The sequence below is a fragment of the Oryzias latipes genome, chromosome 15 (genome assembly GCF_002234675.1).
Source record: "Oryzias latipes chromosome 15, ASM223467v1".
Classification (NCBI taxonomy): Eukaryota; Metazoa; Chordata; class Actinopteri; order Beloniformes; family Adrianichthyidae; genus Oryzias; species Oryzias latipes.
This window is the reverse complement of record NC_019873.2, coordinates 20,349,573-20,368,126: the sequence shown is the minus strand read 5'-3', so window position 1 is coordinate 20,368,126 and position 18,554 is coordinate 20,349,573. Positions and strand designations below refer to the sequence as shown.

General features: G+C 36.3%; 1 protein-coding gene across 8 annotated transcripts in view; it reads left to right on the top strand.

Annotated features, from left to right (window-relative positions):
- pcdh15 (protocadherin related 15) overlaps positions 1-18,554 on the top strand; it is a 238,136-nt gene that overhangs the window by 162,302 nt on the left and 57,280 nt on the right. For all 8 annotated transcript variants that reach the window (XM_023962996.1, XM_023962995.1, XM_023962992.1 and 5 more), the window contains 6 exons: positions 217-345; positions 5,048-5,353; positions 7,126-7,356; positions 10,864-10,980; positions 15,767-15,907; positions 18,058-18,170. In XM_023962996.1, coding sequence (XP_023818764.1) covers positions 217-345; positions 5,048-5,353; positions 7,126-7,356; positions 10,864-10,980; positions 15,767-15,907; positions 18,058-18,170 — 1,037 coding nt within the window. The remainder of the gene's footprint in view (positions 1-216; positions 346-5,047; positions 5,354-7,125; positions 7,357-10,863; positions 10,981-15,766; positions 15,908-18,057; positions 18,171-18,554) is intronic.

Sequence of the window (18,554 nt, the reverse complement as noted above, 5' to 3'; positions counted from 1 at the left end):
ATCCTTTATTATTTAAATGGTCCACTGTGTATTGTCAGTTTCAACAGGGAATGTCCCTAATAATTATGAATTTTTATTTATTTATTTTTTTTACCTAGAGGACATCATGTTATTAAATTTTATTGTTAGTGGTTAAGGCCTTTTTTTTATTTGTTGTTGTTGTTTTTAGAATTGATGTGGATTTTTTTCCCCTCCTTTCTATTTTTCTTCCTTTAGATATCCACTGCTACAGTCAGTGTAGTCGTCACCGATGTCAACGACAATGACCCAAAATTTGACCCAACAATCAACACTAATTTTACTGTCCAAGAAGAAAAGGCCAATTTGTTTGTAGGACAAGTCAGGGTAAGTTTATTGAGATGTTTTTTGTTGTTATAGTTTTTTTTGACAAATTACATTTTCTTATACCTGTCATGTCTTGAATACACATTGTCACTTTGGCAGGTTGCACGTGTTTCCTGACTGTAGCTCAGTTACCATTGTTGCTTCTCATTAGGAAAACATCACTCTATATTCAGCATGGTCGACACACAGGTGCCTCCCTGTTGCCTGACTCGGCTCCGATTGCTCAGGTTTTTTAATTAGTTTGGTGGATTAATTGGCGGGAATTAATAAAAAAATAAAAGATGGCTGACCTTCATCACATACCCAAATACACAATTGTTCTACTGCAACATGAAAATCTGCAATTATATTCACATTTTTTTAAATCCTTTTTCTTCCCCCACGTTTAGTTGTTGACAATGCTCTTACTTTGTCTCAGTATAGAAATTTGACAATTTACAGTTTAAACTTTGGATGGATTAATAATATTTATGTTTTTTAATAATTACATTTTGCAAATACATAGTTTTTTTTTTCCTTTGGGTTTAGTTTTAACATCGTTTTTTTTCAGTGAATCCATGGACATCCTGCTATACTTTAAGAGAAATATAACTTAAACTCCAAGTAAATGTTGAAAGATCCTAAAGTGTGAAAAGGATAAAAGTGCATTTGAAGGAAGCTCTGTGTTTGTCGGCAGTGAAGCTTCCTCTAGTTTTGCTTGCAACTGTTTTCCCAGAAATGCAGCCATCGGCGAGAATAAGGCTTAGTTTAGCGCTCTGACTCTCCCTCTGTCCTGCTTTGGAAGGTTTTCTGAGCTGGCCGCCTGCCAGCCTGAGCTGAGATTCTGACTGAAAAGAAAAGTACATTAAAGTACTCAAGCAAACACAATCCCACTTTCTATGCAGATACTCAAAGAAGCTGCACTTCAGCAGGTTGTAGCCAGTCAAAAAAGTGTGATGTTGTTTTTATTTATTAATTATTTCTTAAGATAAAAAGCACATTTCTCCTTACATAATTCGTGAAAAATGAAAGGTTCATCTTTGTGCTGCACTTCTTTTTATGTGTTACAGTCTCAATTTTCTTGTAAAGACTTTAATTTGAAGTTCAATTTTTGCAGTAATTTTACTTTATAAAGTTCATTCAAATCCAAATAACCATAATAATATTTAATAAAAATAATATTTTAAATATTGTATTTTTGAAAATTGATTTATGATTTATTTGATAATCAAACCAAATGTTTGGTTATCCAACATGATTACCAACGAAAAATTATTTGACTCTTCAGCTCCTTGGTCCCTCAGTAGTGGTGTTTCACCTGTAAGCAGATTGAAACCCACTTATTTGGGGGTTTCAAATAAGATCTGCTTATTTGTTCCGTATCAAAGTTTAATTGCGCTCCAGTCCCTGCCAAATGAAGCCGTGGCACGATCAAACCTGGGGCCGGATTGAACAGCTCAGTTTGAAAAAGCCCATAGTGACCAATTAAGACACGCTGGGTTTTTGTTACGTCACATTTTTTGATCCAAAGAGGAATTGTCCATCCCCTCAGCTCCACCCAGACAGCTTTTACTGCACCGCAGGAAAGGATGTGCAACTCCGTTGATCAGTGTGAAAGTAGACAAGCGGACAAGCTAGAAAAGAAAAGTGGGATCCAAAAAGCTCCCAAAACAGGGTGCTGTGAACGGAGACAGACTTGTAAGTGTATGAAACAGGTGTTTGTGGGATTGGCAATACAAATGTTTATATTGAAATTCTGTCAAAATGTATCACTTTTTTATGCTTTGTGTTGACTGTGTTTTACTTGTCCATCATCTGAATCCTCATTTTAATTTCTAGAAATACAAAAGTCAAAGTATTACTTTTATTTATTTTTACGTAGACTACATATTTTTTTAGGATTTCTTTATCTTTCATCACCCTTCTTACCCCAATAGGCTGTCAAAAAATCAGTTACTGCGAGTTCTTTGTCCTCAGGCCTGAATAACAGCTTATGTTGTAAAGATTTTTTTTTGAGGAGCTTTATGAAAGTGCGTGCCCGTTATAAATCAGTCTCGACAAAACAAATATTGCTGCTACCAAACAGTAGCCCACAGCTTTCTGCAGCATGACACATTTGGTGGAGTTCAAGTGACAGAAACGTGGACGGACGCGAAGCAGGCTGCTGAAACATACCTAGTTATTTCTGTCAACTTAAGTGTTTCCCATGTTACTGTTAAATCAGCAGACTTTCTCAAGTAGTGCCTTGAATTTACCTGCAGGGAGGGAGTCATGTTGCTGCCAGAAACAAGGCTTTAAGCAGCTGCCAGCAGTGAAGATAACTGCACTCCACATACATAATGCTATTAAGAAGCTTAATGCTGGTGTTAGAGCATTCGGGATTATCATTCCATTAATTGGAACGGGTTCCTACCTGCTCCTTTTTTACACACATCTCCAAAGATTGGGGACAATTTACCTGGTTGTCACAGCTGACAGCAGAGTCATCTGTTTTCTGACTGACAAATCCTTCCACACATAAACCCATTTGGTTTGTTCCTAGCAGGAGGCCGTAATCCCCGTATTCTGATGGTTGGAGAACAAATCACGGCAACTTGCATCAGACAAAGCATGGAAGAAACCTCCATTAGTCATCTTACTGAATATAATGCAATCCGAGCTTTGTTCAGTGTCATTTACACTTTTTTTTAATATATAATGTTGTAAACTTTATTTTTTATCATACAATGCCATCTTCAATGCTTTTGTTACATTCCAATTTTTTTCCCCTGCAAAAAAAAAAATACTTTCTCTGTGACATATTTAGATAATTCAGGCCTTAGCATTAATTATCCAAAGCTACACGATTATGTTTGTGAATGAAGAAAAAGATGCATAAATGATAAACCCCACTACAGACAAAGCTGCCACACAAAGTAGAGAAATCTCAGCAGAGCAACAAATTAAAAGGTTTGCGTGAGCCTGTTTTTGTAAGAAGAGGTTTTAAGTGCAACACCTATTTTTGCCTAGTGCATGACTACTTCCTCAATCAGTGTTTTGTGCATGTTAGCATCTCCTCATAACTTTTGCCTGGTAGGCTAAAAATAAGCACATAGTGCGCAACAAATTCAGAACACTACTTAGGCACAAAACGAGTAGTAATTGTGTTTGTGTTCTTGTCATAAACAGAACAATGATTTGACCGCTAGTTACTATTTGTGGACACAAAAGCTTACAGTTGTTGTGCTCTGTGACTTATTGCATTTGGTTGACGTGACATCTCACACTGCAGTCAGAAAAAAGGGCACATCTCTCATGCAGTGTACTTGGTTGAAGAGGAACAGACAGTTTTAGCAAATGTGTGAGAATTACACAAAGTATTAATATTAAAAACATTTTTAAAAAAAAGGAACATAGACAGGAAGAATTTACAAAGTACGGTAATGTAATGTAGCTTTTTTTACAGCTCAATCAACCCCTAATGCAGAGCTCCATAAATTTACATATAAACATTTAAATAGTTATATAAAAAAAAAAATTTACTGATAGGATTTATTCCTTAGGAATATTTAAAATATATCACTTCTGTTAAATTGTGTTTTTACTTTAGCTGAAAATATCTTGTAATTTTCTTTGCAACTATCGATTAGTTAGTAAGCAAAGCAAAATTAAGGCTTTAAATAAGCATGCATTTATTTGTGCATCACTATACATATATTAGTGTGGAGAAATCTTGCTTGCATCCATGTCAAGTCAGTATATTTTATATTATGTGATTATATTCCTTAGCAGACTTTCTATGAACCTGAGAAAGAGACCAAAAGAAAATTATTTAGGAAGTCATTAGTGAAAGGTTGGGGATTTTGTTTTTTTCCAAGTTAATTCAATCTCAAACTCTGAATGTGCCTTCCTCCTGAGCTTTGGTTACCATGGCGACTTCCAACTTAAATCAAAACTGCTTCTGTGACACTAAAAAAAACCTCTAGCTTCAAGCTCAGAATGCCTTCACTGTTTTTTTTTTTTTTACTTCAAGCTACACCCTTTCTTTCTTTCTTTTTTTCTTTTTTTTTGCTGTGAGTTAGACAAGTGTTTGTTGCTCTGATTATTATTTTTTATTTTAACATTTTGAGTCAAATTTGCTTGAATGTCTACAACTAAAATATTTTGTTGTGACTGAATTATTAATCAGTTTTTGTAGATGTTTTAAAAAGAAAAACTTAATAAGGCTAAGTTATTCATGTCAGCAGTGATGTTGTTTTTTTGTTGCTACTGATATGACACATTTAAAAATGTGAATACTTCTATCATTTTTATGGATATTATTCAATATTCTCTACTCTCTGACCCTATGGCTTGATAGCTCCGATATCGATGGCCATTTTTGTTGCACCAGTAATGTTCGTTTGTGGTTGTGAAGGGCTGTAAGCTGGCGGGAGAGTATGCAAACAAAGGGATGACGGGAAATCAGGCTTACCACCAGCCAACAGTCCCGCCCACAACTCAGAGGCAAATTTCTAATGAACTCCTGCCACTCTGCAGAAACTATGTCCTATGTCCTTATCTTGCCTAAAAACAACATAATCATAATCAAAAGACAACTGGGAACGCTTTTAGAATAGATCAAACAATGATTGAAGTAAATTTTTACGACAAATAGAATTGTGAAAGCAGCTTTTCTGTTGAGTCTTTTTCTGTAGACTACAAGAATAATAACATCTTTGCTGGTTGTTTTCTCTGTCTTCAGGCCACAGACCCAGACGCAGGAGTTAACGGACAAGTTTTCTACCGCATTGTGGATCATCCTAACTTATTTGTGATCACTTCCAATGGAAGCATTTACACTAAAGTGCCACTAGACAGGGAGTCCAAGAACCAGTATGACCTGATAGTGGAAGCCTCAGATGGAGCGGTGGACCCTCGACGGACAACCCTTGTTGTCTCCGTCCAGGTTTTAGACATTGACGACAACAGTCCAGTCTTCTCCCAGAAAATCTATGTAGTGAATGTACCTGAAAACACCCCTGTGGGAACTGTGGTTCTCAAACTAAGTGTAAGTTTTAATTTAAAAATTTTTATGCTAATTTTTGTACATTACGATTTTTTTAGAAGTTATAAAATTATATTTTAAACTTTAATCTGCTGTTTCTTCCTCTGTAGCACAATAAGCGTTAACACGCATCTAAAAAGCAACTTAAACTGACAGAAATTTTACAATCTTCAACACACAGCAGACAGGCAACCTTTCCTGCCATGGCAAATATCTGGGCACTTTTTAACAGAATAAGACTTTAAGCTGTTTTTCTAACGTCATATCCAAGCTTTGAAGGAGAATCCATCTTTCGTGACAAGCATTAATATTAAAGGGGAAATCTGCCTTCAGCTTCAGCACTGTCAAATATCAGTGCACATGTTTTCACTGAAGGAGCGAAGGTGCAGGGTCGCTCTGTGCATGAAGAGCAAACATGAGCAGAGGGGCGAGTAATTGCTGACAAACTAAGAGTGACATCTCCCAGATTGGGATATAGCAAGAAGGGGGGTTGGGGTTAGTCGGTAAGAGGTTCTGTAAATAGTTCACATTTAAATAGTGGCTTTTTAACCTTTTTTAAGTTCTGCTAAGTAATATAGGCTAGGTGTGCGCTCCATAAACAGTGTGTAACATGTTTGTTCTTTCAAACTCACATAAATGGGCACATTTGATTTGTTGGGTTTATCTGCTTGACTTATTATGTGATACATCAAAGCAGCTGACAAAACTTGTAGCTGTTGGCAAATTGATGCAGTGTTGGGGAGTACATTTTGTATTTTTTTCTTTTTTTTTTTTTAAACAAATGATATTTAGTCGGTAATCACTATGGTGGTTCACCTCCTTCCTCTTTGTGAGTCTGTGCTGTCTGAAAGATTCTGTCAAGACTGATTTGAAATGATCAACCCAAGATGCTTCCATGTGTAGAATATTGGTATTTTTGTGCCTGAAAAGGCAAAATTAAACTATTAATCAGTGGATGTAATCTTTGATGTTTTAATAACTCTTAGTTATCCATTCGAAATTGCCCTCTTCAGATTTCTATTTTCTCTGTAACATAAAAATAAAAGCCTCACAACCTCTTAAATTCCTTCTTTCATATCAGTTCTGTGGTTAGTTTATTTTAGATGATCTTTAAAGCCGCATTACTTTTATCTTTGCCTGGATCAATTCTGGGAGTAGAATTTTCTCAGCATGTAGATAAATGAAAACTAAATTTAAAGAAAAACAGACCCCTTGGGCTTTAAGATGAAAGGAAAATAGAAAAAAAAGAAAGATAAATGCATACATTTTTCCGGAAATATACATGGTTTCATCAACCCAAAGCCAGTATGTTATCAAAGGGACACCTAAGCGCTTAGACATCATATACTAAATAAACCACAGTGTGATGGCGACATGTTGCTCTTTTGATTGAATTACCCTTTGGCTGCTTTCTCCGGATCCTTCCTTTTCTCAGAGTTCTGCCCATGTTGTGTCTCTTTTTGTTAATTTTTTTCTGATTTTGATCTTCTCTTAATCTAATATTGTATCCCAGTGGCCTTTGAAATTGATTTATCTTGTGAGATTTGTGATTTAATTCAAAAAGTTAATCTTTCCTTAGCGAATTAATTTAATTAAAACTTGAAAAAAATGATTTATGAAAGACACCCCTTCAGCATAAAAATGCTACTTTCAAAGGGAAGTGTGGCTGTACTGTAATTATGGTCCCTGTTTTGTTTGTTTTGTTGGAAAAGTATTTCCCCTTTTGCATATTTTATGTGTTCATCTGTTTCCTTTTTCTCCTCTTTGTCACCCAGGCAGTGGATGCAGACCTCTTCTCCAATGTCACATACCGCATGAAGACAGAATCTGCCAGACAGCTGTTTTCTCTGAACTCTATCACAGGGGAGCTTGCTGTTCTGCAGACTCTGGACTTTGAGGGTCTAGCAGCTATGGGCATGGGAGAGTCTTTTACGTTTCAGGTGGAAGCAGTTGACCAAGGAGGGGTAATGCCCCCTGGTCAAGCCACAGTGACAATCCAAATCAAGGTAAGAGCCCCTAGACAGCCAGTTCGCCATTAGTCAGCATCGCATTCTCCTTTTATCTCTCCATGTCCCGCCATATGCAGCATGGGCAGTGAACGTGAAGTGAGCACATACTTTAACAGCGGTGAAGTGGTGCTGTATTACAAAAGGGGGCCGAAGACAGATTACAATGACTCGTTTTGATATGTCGTTTAATGCAGCAGGAGTCTCCATTATCATTATAAAACACATTTAGCTTACTGACCTGCTCCCCCTCGCTGCATCACCTTTCAAAGAGAAGTGATGGATAGATTCTCCCGTCTGCTATGTCAGACCTGAATAACTAATTACTTTTGTGACAGCAATTATTTTACAGGCTTTACAAGGGCTTGTGTTGCCTTTTCTAGCCTTCTCAGGGATGAGCAGCTGAGCTAACAAAAGAGCTGTGTAGTTATACTGTTCATGTGTTAATGGATGTGTATTTTCACTCATCTTAATCCTTTTAAATCCATATACATCTTCAATTAAGCTGTCAGTGTTACATGGAAGAAGCAGCGGGGCTCTTTCAAGCAGGTCATGCAGCCTTTATAGTGGCGACTTTTTCCCCTGATAAGGACAAACTTTGTTGCATTTTGTGTGCTGCCACCCACCAACAGTGTTTGATAGGATAAGGAATTGCACAGCCACTCACATTAAACTACCGTCTGCCATTCCAAATGACTTTGAATGAGCCTAATGGATTCCCAGCAGCTTCTAGGGTACAAGTTAGATAGCTGATTCCTCTGATTCCATTTCCCTTTTCATATAACACCCCCAGACTGTCATTTGTGGTTTACATTTCACTTGTGTTATTTTGTTGTTGCGTCTTTTATTGTATACCTGGCTGTGATATTATAGTGATAGGCTTCTCTCGCTGTAATAAATAAGTTTCAAACTTTCTCTTATACTTTTCTCTTCTGGTTTGTTTGTATTCGGCGTGTGCTGAAGCTATTTTGTTGGTGCATGCGTGGCACATGCATATTTTAAGCAAACACGAGTTTGTCGATGCATGAGTCTTGTCACAGTTCCCATGTGAACACTTGTATCACAAGGAACAGGCTTTGTTGTTCAAAGCGAATGCGGGGATCATAGATTTTCGACGAGAAAACAGATAATCTGTGCATAGATCAAAGTGCGGCTGCCCTCCACCACCGAGTTTACAGAGAACACACTGTTGCTTATGGCTCAGCTGAATCAGTGGAAAGCAAAAAGAAAATGACACTCCTGCCTGTAATGTGTAGAACTATCTTCTTTCTGGGAAAAAAAGGTTGGCTTGATTTACATTTTTACATAAAGCAAGAGCATTGCACCAAAGGGGCTTTTTTCCCCCGTTTCTTTGCAGGTCCATTTTGTGTGAAAATGTAGTCTATTTTACATTGTGAAAGTGTATTGAAGTATTTAAATTAAGTTTTTAGTATTATTTATGTTTGTATCTAATCCTACTTCATTGCTGATGTGTTCATTTTCACAGTAGCCATTGAACGATTTGACATATCTAAGCACATTCTAAAGTAAATTAAAAAAATTAATAGATAAGTAATTATGTTTAATGGAAAACTTAATGTTCGTGGATTTTCTGTGTTATAAGTGTTTCAGATTGATGGTAATCCAGTAAAAAGAAGACTAACCTTGCAGGAACAGACATAATCAACACCAAAATGTTTAGCTTCAGTTTAATAATGTGATTTTGAAAAAAAATACTTTCAATACATTCTTGTAATTTTTCTTGGAAATTTAAGAAGTTAAGAGTTCAAAAACCTTGGTCTGGTCTTCTATTCACGCAAAACAGACACCATTATTTTCCGCCTCCACACCAGGTTGGCCACATTTTAATTCTGGACACATTTATTTCTTGAATTACATGAATTAGCATAATTTTCTGTGCCTTGTGGTTGTGTGGCAGAGTCTATTTTCTATGGAACACTGTCAAGGTTTATTCAAAAAGCTTGTTTTATTTTCTACAATGTGCATTTAAAAAAGCTAAGCCTTTGTGTGGGCAAAATTATTAAGCAGCAGAAAAACAGATCTCTATAAACGCCAGTAAAATATATTAAAATGCAAATAGGCTTTCAGATATACTTAGATGCCTGTTATTTCTGCATATTCAAGCAGACAGAAGCCCAGGGTTGCAGAAAAACTTGATGTTGAAAGTATTCTTATGTGTCATCTTCACTGCAACCCTTCGCCCATGCTGTATTCAAACCCATATGCTTCTATGACATACTTCATTTACAGTAGAATTGCAATATTAGGATTCCAGCTGCAAACTCTGGCATGCCACTCCTAGTCATGTCATATTGTAAAAAGAGTGGTTTCTTAGCATTGTTGGAGAGTCTTGAGTCTGGTTTTTGGAGTTGTCTTTGAAACAATTTACAGATTATTTTTCAAATTTTTCTGTAATAATGCTCATTTTTTAGGATGACAATTAAAAGTAATAGCAAAGTTTCTACACAATCGCACGTTTATCAAATAATAAATCACTGAATTATTAAATTAACACTAAAGTTTACTAAACTAGCATGTGATCAAGGCAGGTTTTGGTGGTTCTTCACTGTTTTATTCTCAAAGCTCTCAAAAAGAATCCCATAGAATTTTTCAATAGTATGTTGTTCGCCCAATCCATAAAACTTCAATTACTACATCCACATATTGGCAAAACAACCATAGCTCAGCTCTTGACTTGGCCCTTACGTCCTTAGGGTATAAATCTGACTCGAAGTGCTGGTTTGTAGCTCTTTCAACATTTGTAAGGTTTTATTTCTTTTTTTCTTGAAAAAAAAAAAAAAGAAAATCAATCCAGTTCTTTTCATGTATTCTTCTGTAATGTATGTGAGCAGCCTACGTTCTGCAAATTCCAGCATTCTTGGAATGTGTCTATCTGGAAGAAATGCAGTAAATTTATGAATGTTGTCACATTAAACGACTTAAAAATGCAGTTGTTTAGTGAAAAGAAGGTAACCAGAAAAATGATTAATGAGGATTGTTTTTTTTATTTTTTATTTAAACTTAAACTTACCAGCTCTGTTGCCTTCTGGTAGAGTGTCTGCCCTGTAACTGGAAGGTTGCGAGTTCAGTATGAAGGGGTTGGAAGAGGTTGAAATCATGGGGTTTAACCCACAAAAAGTTTCCAGATTGTAGCTGTGTCTGCTACTTACCGCTCCCCCAGAGGATGGGTCAAATGCGGAAAACATATTCACACACCTAGGTGCGTGACTGATAATGGGACTTAAACTCTAACTCCTTTGTCTATCACTCAGATTTTTTAACTTTATGTATTACAAAAGTCAAAATCAAAATGATCAAATGTATCTGTATGAGAAAGACATGAAATGTGGTGTGCAGTCTCACAAAGCTACAATTGGAAAACTCTTTTCCATAGAAGTACTGTTATATCTTCTTCTTTACAAACATATATGACTAATTACTAAGCTAAAACATTTTGTATGCTATAACATTTACATTTGGTCAATGGTAATGTGGTTGTGATTTCAGGACATGAATGACTTCTCACCCATCTTCAGTCAGGACCTGTATAAAGGCATGGTGGCACCTAATGCAGAGAAAGGAACAGTCATCACCACTGTTTTTGCTGAAGACCAAGACCCACCAGTGAGTGTAAACCAAACTATGAGTTTCATTAAAAGCAATACGTGATAGAAATGTAAAAAAGCTGCATCTGATTATCCAAGTCCTTTTGGAAATTTGGAATTGCAACAACTTCCAAGCACAGCATTTCAGCCATCCCATGGCATTGATGTGTTACTGTGTTTACAATCTTAATTATAAGGTGTCTTTATAAAAAATAGGTTGTGTTTGTTTTCCCCGTGTGAATAAATCCTCTGCCAGTTGTCCCAGTGGCATTTTCTTAATGTTTCTTTTTTTTCTGCAGTATTTTCAGCAGACCAAATCAAAGTGACACAGCTCCGACAAAATGTGAAAGCTGTGTTGCAGAAATATTTTTCAGGCTAAATCCTTTGCAGCTACCCATCTTAATATTTTCTGTTTAATTTCATTTACTGGTTATCTTTACACTTTTTTGTGACAAAAAGATTAAACAAAAATGGAGGACAAACATTTGTTAGATAGCCTTCAGTTTTGCTTCTTTGTTTGAGGGAGGTCCTGCATGACTAGACTTCCAGCTCATTATTAGCAGCCCCCCTGCTGGTGGACTCTCAATAAGTTGGGCTGAATAATCGTGTTTTCTCTCTGTTGCACATGAACACTGAGGGATACGGATGCTTGTCAGTTCTAGCTGTGGGAGGTAGAACATCTCTACCATGCCACTTTGATTGTTGCTCTTTACTGTGTCTCTCAGGTGTTTTTCCTGTTCCAAACTCTCACTTTTTGCTTCAATGTTATATTGTTGTCTGAATGACAATTTTGGGGTTTTTTAGGACTGTTTTCTATTGAATGTTGTCTTTCTAATAGTAAATACTGCTCATTAGAACAGCCCAGATTCAAAATGTGATGGACGTTCAAAATATTAAGGTGGGGAAAAAAGTTATTTTACTCCTTTTTCTCTGTCTAGCAGATGGTTTGAGATGTTGAATACTGTTTTAGGTGTGACAGGTTAAACTGTAATAGAAAAAGTTCAGTAAACTTGTCTTTTCTGAACTCCAGGAGTTCAGGTAGGTAAAATCATCTTGTTTTAAAACAAGATTTTAAATCATAGGCTTTTGCAGAACACTGAATGAGGGAACAAAGTGGAGAAAGGAAAAGAACAACGGAAATGTCAGTAGTGAAAGCTAAAGAGAAAACAATAGGAACAACATATGCAGTGCAAAACCAATGATCTATGCAAATTACATCATAAAACAGATTGTATCTCTTAAACCAGCCAGTGTTTAATTGTCCTGTAAATATGAGGTCAACATCTTTTATGGACTGCACAGCTGTCATAGACTCCCCTTGTTTGCAAAACACACAAACCAATAAAAGCACATGCACATGTCCGTTTCTTTCACACAAGCAATGCAAAAATGACCTCTAAATCAATGCCAACAATTCGAGAAGGGCTGACGTTTTTGAAATGGATGGCCCGAATAGCTTTTAAAAAAATGTATGTTGTTTTGCCATAGAATACACATCTGAAAAGGAGATCACAATGGCAACCAATGTTCTTCTGCAGAACATCGATGCAGCATTTAAGTCATGAGTTTCAATCTGTGGTTTGATTCATCACTGCAGCTTACATAACTGTAAGCTTTCTCCATATCCCAAAAGTTTTAGCAGCCCTTTCATCTCTTAAAAAAAAACATTATTCTTTGCTTAACTAAAAATTTCCAGCCCTGAGATACGTATGTATATATATATATATATATATATATATATATATATTTTTTTTTTTTTTTTTTTTTTTGCCACGACGTGACAGCCTATTATAGAGATTTATTGACCAATTCATTCATTATTCTTTGTCATACAACATTCATTACCTTTTTTACTTGAGTCTAGTTTTTATCCTCTTTATTCTCAATGTTAAAAATTAATAACTCAGTTGTGGTTGATATGAAATATTTAGTTGACGTATCACAGCAGAGATGGCGGAACATTTTTGACAAAGACGGTGTAAAGTGTTGCTGCATCCACACAAAATCCTAACAGATTATTCACCCATTTTTGCAGACGTACTCTCATATTAATAAACATGCCTCAGTCACTGTCTGAAATACTCTGTTCAGTACATCTGAGGAATTGCATATTTTGTCTTTAAAAAAGTGTATTTTGTGCATTTCTGAAATTCTAGTAATATTTTAATTTCATGATTTAGGAATTTTCTTTTGTATTATTATTTTTACTAGGTTTTTTATTAGGTTGATCTACAGCATTTTTTTTTTTCCTGGAGTTAAACATCAGTGCAGCTACCACTGTAGAGTTTCTAACTATGACAGGTGGTTTTGGTCTTGATGACATACTTTTCCTAGTCAAATAATTTTCAAGAGCTTTTAGATTTTTTTTTTCTCCCTAAATCTTTATAGAAGATTCTCAGAGCTTTTCAGGATCTTAATTTAAATGTATTCCTTTTAAATCTCTTAAGCGTCCTCTAATACCTCGTTTTGGTGTCATATAAAATAAGGAGGTAAATTTTACTTTAATGCAAGGTTTTAGAAAATATATTATGTGTTGTTTGTTGTTAGGCTAACCAGAATACGTGAAGAGTATTGTACACCATGTTGTTATGGAACATGTGAGATTATCTTTTTTTTTTAAACACAGCTAGTTGCAATACCTTTAACTTTTTCCGACTTTATAAGCTTCTGTAAGGAGCCCAACATTAAAAAACTAAAATATATCTTGTTCCCACAGATTTGTATCTTGCTCCCACAAATATCTTGTTCGCACGAAATAATATTCCATTCCCACATGATAATATTCCTTTCCCTCGAAATATTATTTCATTCCCTCGAAATAATTAATTTGTGCGAACGGAAGAATTATTCACGTCATAAGTAAATGGTAAATGGCGTATACTTATATAGCACTTTTATACCTACAAGGCCCAAAGCGCTTTACAGTCACAGACAGTCACACACTGGTGGCGGCTCCACTGCAGAACACTGACGCCAACCTACCACCAGAGGCAAGGTGGGGTTCAGTGTCTTGCCCAAGGACACTTTGACACATTATATAAACACATTTATAAACATAATTATGCTCTCTGTCCGGCCGCAAAAGCAGCTTTCAGTGGTAACTTCCGTGTGACCCACATTCGTTCAAGAAAGAAAAATGAAAAACAAGAATGAACAATTTATTGTTGTTTTAATGAATATAAGACAAACATAAGATACGATACCTACCTATGATACCGCTTTCTTGACCAATCACTGTAGTGTTACAAGAAGACCAATGATTGGCTGGTCGAGATGCATCTTTTAACATTTTTACACAATCTGTTTTAACAGAAAAGAAAGTTTTCAACGACACATTTAGAAACAAAATGAAAGATGAGCTTTTTGAAGGATGTTTTTGGGTAAATATGGGGAAGAGATATGTGTTGATTTTAAAAGCAGCTGACATAACAGTTTTTTCCTGGAGCCTTTGGTTTGTTATTGAGATTGTTGTATGTGTGGAAGCAAACCGAATGAAAGTGTGACCTTTTGCAGCATTCCCTACTCGACTGAACGGAGTCTGTGGGACTATCTTTGTCTGACCACCTTTAGCATTAAGCCATGGCTTGGGTTTGTTGAAATGTCACTCATGATAAAATGTCCTTGAATGTTTTTTTTCTTGTGAATAGATGTGTGTAAAATAATTAACTACAAGTCAAAGTTCCGGCAACATTGAGTTCCGGCAGCATTGTTCATCGACAATGTCCTGATTGTAATAAGAAAACAGATAATTTTATCCTTTAAAAGACACACAGAAAAACTGATGCTTCAGCTGTTTAATCATCTACATTGTTTATGGATGTTGGCTCGCCCCCACATTTGATTTGGTGGTCTCTCGGGACTCTGGGAAGCTGCCGTAATTATTGGATGTCTTTATTAACTAAAAAATGCCCTTTCCTGTACACTGCAGTTAAAATCTGGAACAATTTTTGGAAAGCTTGACATAGAGAAGCAACACAAGTCATGGGTGTTTGACCTACTTGCTGTTCTGTCAACACTCACCTGAATGCTCTTGCATGTATCACGCTGCCTCACTTGTTTGGTTTAGTAGCATTTATCAAATATTTAGGTCTAAGAAAGAGACAACCAGATTTTTATGTGACGCAATGTCTAAAAATTCACAAGTAGGAGGTTGTATTTTATTTTTCCACATGACTGTTTCTCTCCAGTCTTTAGTTTTTACTGCAGCCCTTAGGAAGTAAGTGAATCCAAGCAAAAATCCAAAGCTTTAGGAAGGTTATAATAAAAATCAAACTTTAGTCCAAGCCCAGAGGGATGGAAGAAGGAAAAGATGAGCTGCAATGATGATTACTAATCAGGACCCAGGACTGATCTTAATCAAAGGGTCATGTTAAAGTCCACTCTGTCACTAATGAATGCAAGTATGCTACTTTCAGCTAAAGGGGCAAATGCAGAAACTTTAAAAATGGAAAGGAATTGGCTTCATTGAAATGCAGTAAAATTTGTTTAAGGTCTTCCAATAAAAAGCTGACCACTGGAGGCTAAGATGAGATATAAAATACTTTAAAAAACATACATTATTATTGGACAACAAGATTTAAAAAAAAATAATCTGCATTTTAAATATTCCTTTAAATAAAGAAAAAAGAAAAATAGTTTCAGAGTTTTGTCTTTGAAGCATTTATAATTGCTTTGTTTTTAAAGCTTAAATGTAAGTCACATCAACAGTTTTTCTGCTTTTTTTTTTTTTTTTTTTGCTGCTTTCATGGCGTTCAGTAGATTGTGCTTGGATTGATGTGTCTCGTGATTTCTTGTCTTTCCTGCAGGGCACTCCAGCAAGTATCGTCCGCTATAGAGTTGACCATGAAAGGTCACCCTACAGTGGAAGCATCTTTGATGTGGAAGAGGTGACTGGAAGAGTAATAACCAAGGTCAACCTCAATGAAGAGCCCAGTGTCACCTTTAAGGTGAGTGGTGGGGATTAGAATGAGGTTACCGATATTCTGCTTTTGATCAAAATGCCAGCATGTCTTTTCAGAGATGTCAGTTCACTTTTTGGATGAGTAAAGGGTTACGCAGTGCAAATGTTAAAACAATTTAAAGCCCTTCTGTGATTAGACAAATCAAGTGAAAATAGCACAGAGTTTAAAAATGTGGTTTCCATTTGAGACCAAATGGGATTAGAATAAATTTACCAGCAGTGATGCTAAGAAACTTTTAGTTTGGAACAGATAAGAGATAAAAAAAAAAACTTCTAATTGATTTGTTTTTAGATAGTAAAAGGGACATAAATCCTTCTCTGATTCAGTAATTGATGGGTAAATGTGGAAAGAGTAAAAAAAAAAAAAGTGGGAATTGTTGTTGAACACACTGGTGTCCAAAGTGGGATTATGACCCAGATTGCCCTTCATTTTGTTAATCAATGGAAAGTTTCAAAATATTAGTAATGAACTGGTTGGACACTATTTATGTACTTTCAGAACTCCTAGATATTTGGAGCACTTTTCACTTTAAATCTTTCTCGATGTGTGTTCCTAACAAATAACCGAGGATAGCTAAGAAGTATAGCTAAGAATAATGCTACATTCACACCAAACTTGATGAGTCATATTTACATCAACCTCTTCTATTTGGAAGTACGGAAAATTCCCTGCTCTACGCTTGTCCAAAGATGTGTTCATAATGTTGACGCCCCAGGCGGGTTAGCCTCATCGCTACACGTGTGTGTAAATCTCATGGATGATGTTGAGAGATCAAGTTTATTTATTTTGAAAAGCTCTACAAAAGCTTTGATAAGCAAGTCTTCATGTTTGGGTTCATGAGATCAGTCTCTCCCAGAGGTTCACTATTTAATGCAAGAACCAAGAATCTGTTACCCAGTCTGACGACTTGTTGTCCCGCGTTAGTCCAAGGAGGGGAAAAAATTATATCAAGAATAAAATTAGAGGACCTTTTTATTACCGTCTCGACGCAAATAAGAAAATCATCTTAAAGTTCAGAAGGATAGCAATCAGCTTCTCCCTCATCTTGGTTTTGGACTCCACCTTCTGATTGAGTCATTGAACACAAAGCTGAGTCGACTGGTTGACACGATGAGAAGTCTTCGCCAAAGTTCAGATATTTGAACTCTGGCCACGTGAATCATGCTTGGTGTGAACGCAGCTTAAGGCATTTCAGCAAAAAGCTTCAGGAAATGTCATATTAAGATATCTTGATGCTGGATAAGGTATATGATAAAGTGATGGTGGGATATAGAGCTCATTCGCAAAAGATCAAACAGGTCTGTAGATACTATGTTGGTTTTGAAAAGAAAGGAGCTTAGTTATTCAGTGTCACAGAAATAGTTTTTTTTGTGTGTTTTTTGTTTGTTTGTTTGTTTGAAGTAATTCATTTGAATCTAAAAAGTAATTGGTTTCATTTTGCAAATCATCTTTTTTTAATTGCTTCTATTTTACCCAAAGTAAGTCTGTGTAAGTCTCTAAAACTTAAGAAAAAACAGGTGATTGCCTTTTATGGTGTTGCTGAACATCTATTTGCATATAGAGTGGTAAAGTTAGATCCTATCACTTGTCACAGTCACACTGGGAAGACTTTTTTTGGGGGGCAAGTGTAAACAGATATTCTTACTGACCTTTTGGTATAAGACAACCCCCGGAACATGTCAGAGCCACATGTAGACCGGCATAAGTAACAAAGTTGCATACAGAGAACATCATTCAGAGGTGTTATATCACCTAATAATCTCTGTGAATCTGCCTTTTTAATTCGTCTTTCCTCTCTTCATCTTTACCCCATTTCTATCAGAATTCCTGCAGTTCTTGTGCCTTTCTGCTGCTCTCTCTTTTGTAGCCTCTCTGACTTCCCCCAGCTTTCCCTCAAAGATTATGAATGTAGATCAATACATTCATAGTAGCTTTGTTGAAGCTTTGCAGGCTGCTTGCCAGAGACTATTTTTTGCCGTCTGCCTTTATTAGGATGCCAAACATGTCTGCAAAAAGAAGCTGCCAGGAACCCCATAATAGAGATTACAGTATACAATATGTGTAGAGTGCAGTAATATGGTTTTAGAATGTTTGAATTTTGTGTGCAGCTGACATGGTCTGTTATACCTTCCCAGCTTTTTATCATAGCCTTTGATAATGGGGAGCCAGTGAAGACTAACAGCACCCTGGTTGAGATCACTGTCCTTCAGCCATCTCGCATTCCGATCTTCACTGAAGAAGAGTACACGTAAGTTTCTGTGAAACGGTGTTGATCCAAATAACTGCAACTGAAGTCTCACTCCAATCATCTTTTGGGCCATTTTAAAAGCGTTCCCAGTGGTCTTTTAATTATAATAATGCTGTTTTTAAGCAAAATTAAACAACTTGTGTCATTTTGATGAACAGTTTCTGCAAAGTGAAAGGATTTAATCAGAAATTACCCTCTGAGTTGTGGTTGGGACTATAGGTGCAGAGTTAGCCCACCCTTACTTCCCATCATCCACCTGTTTACACTCTCTCCCACTAGCTTACAGCCCCTTACACCCCTAACCTAACATTGCCTTTGCAAAAAGAATGTTGAGAAAAAGAGGAGCAATCCAGCCGTACAATTTAAGACAGATGCCAACAAACG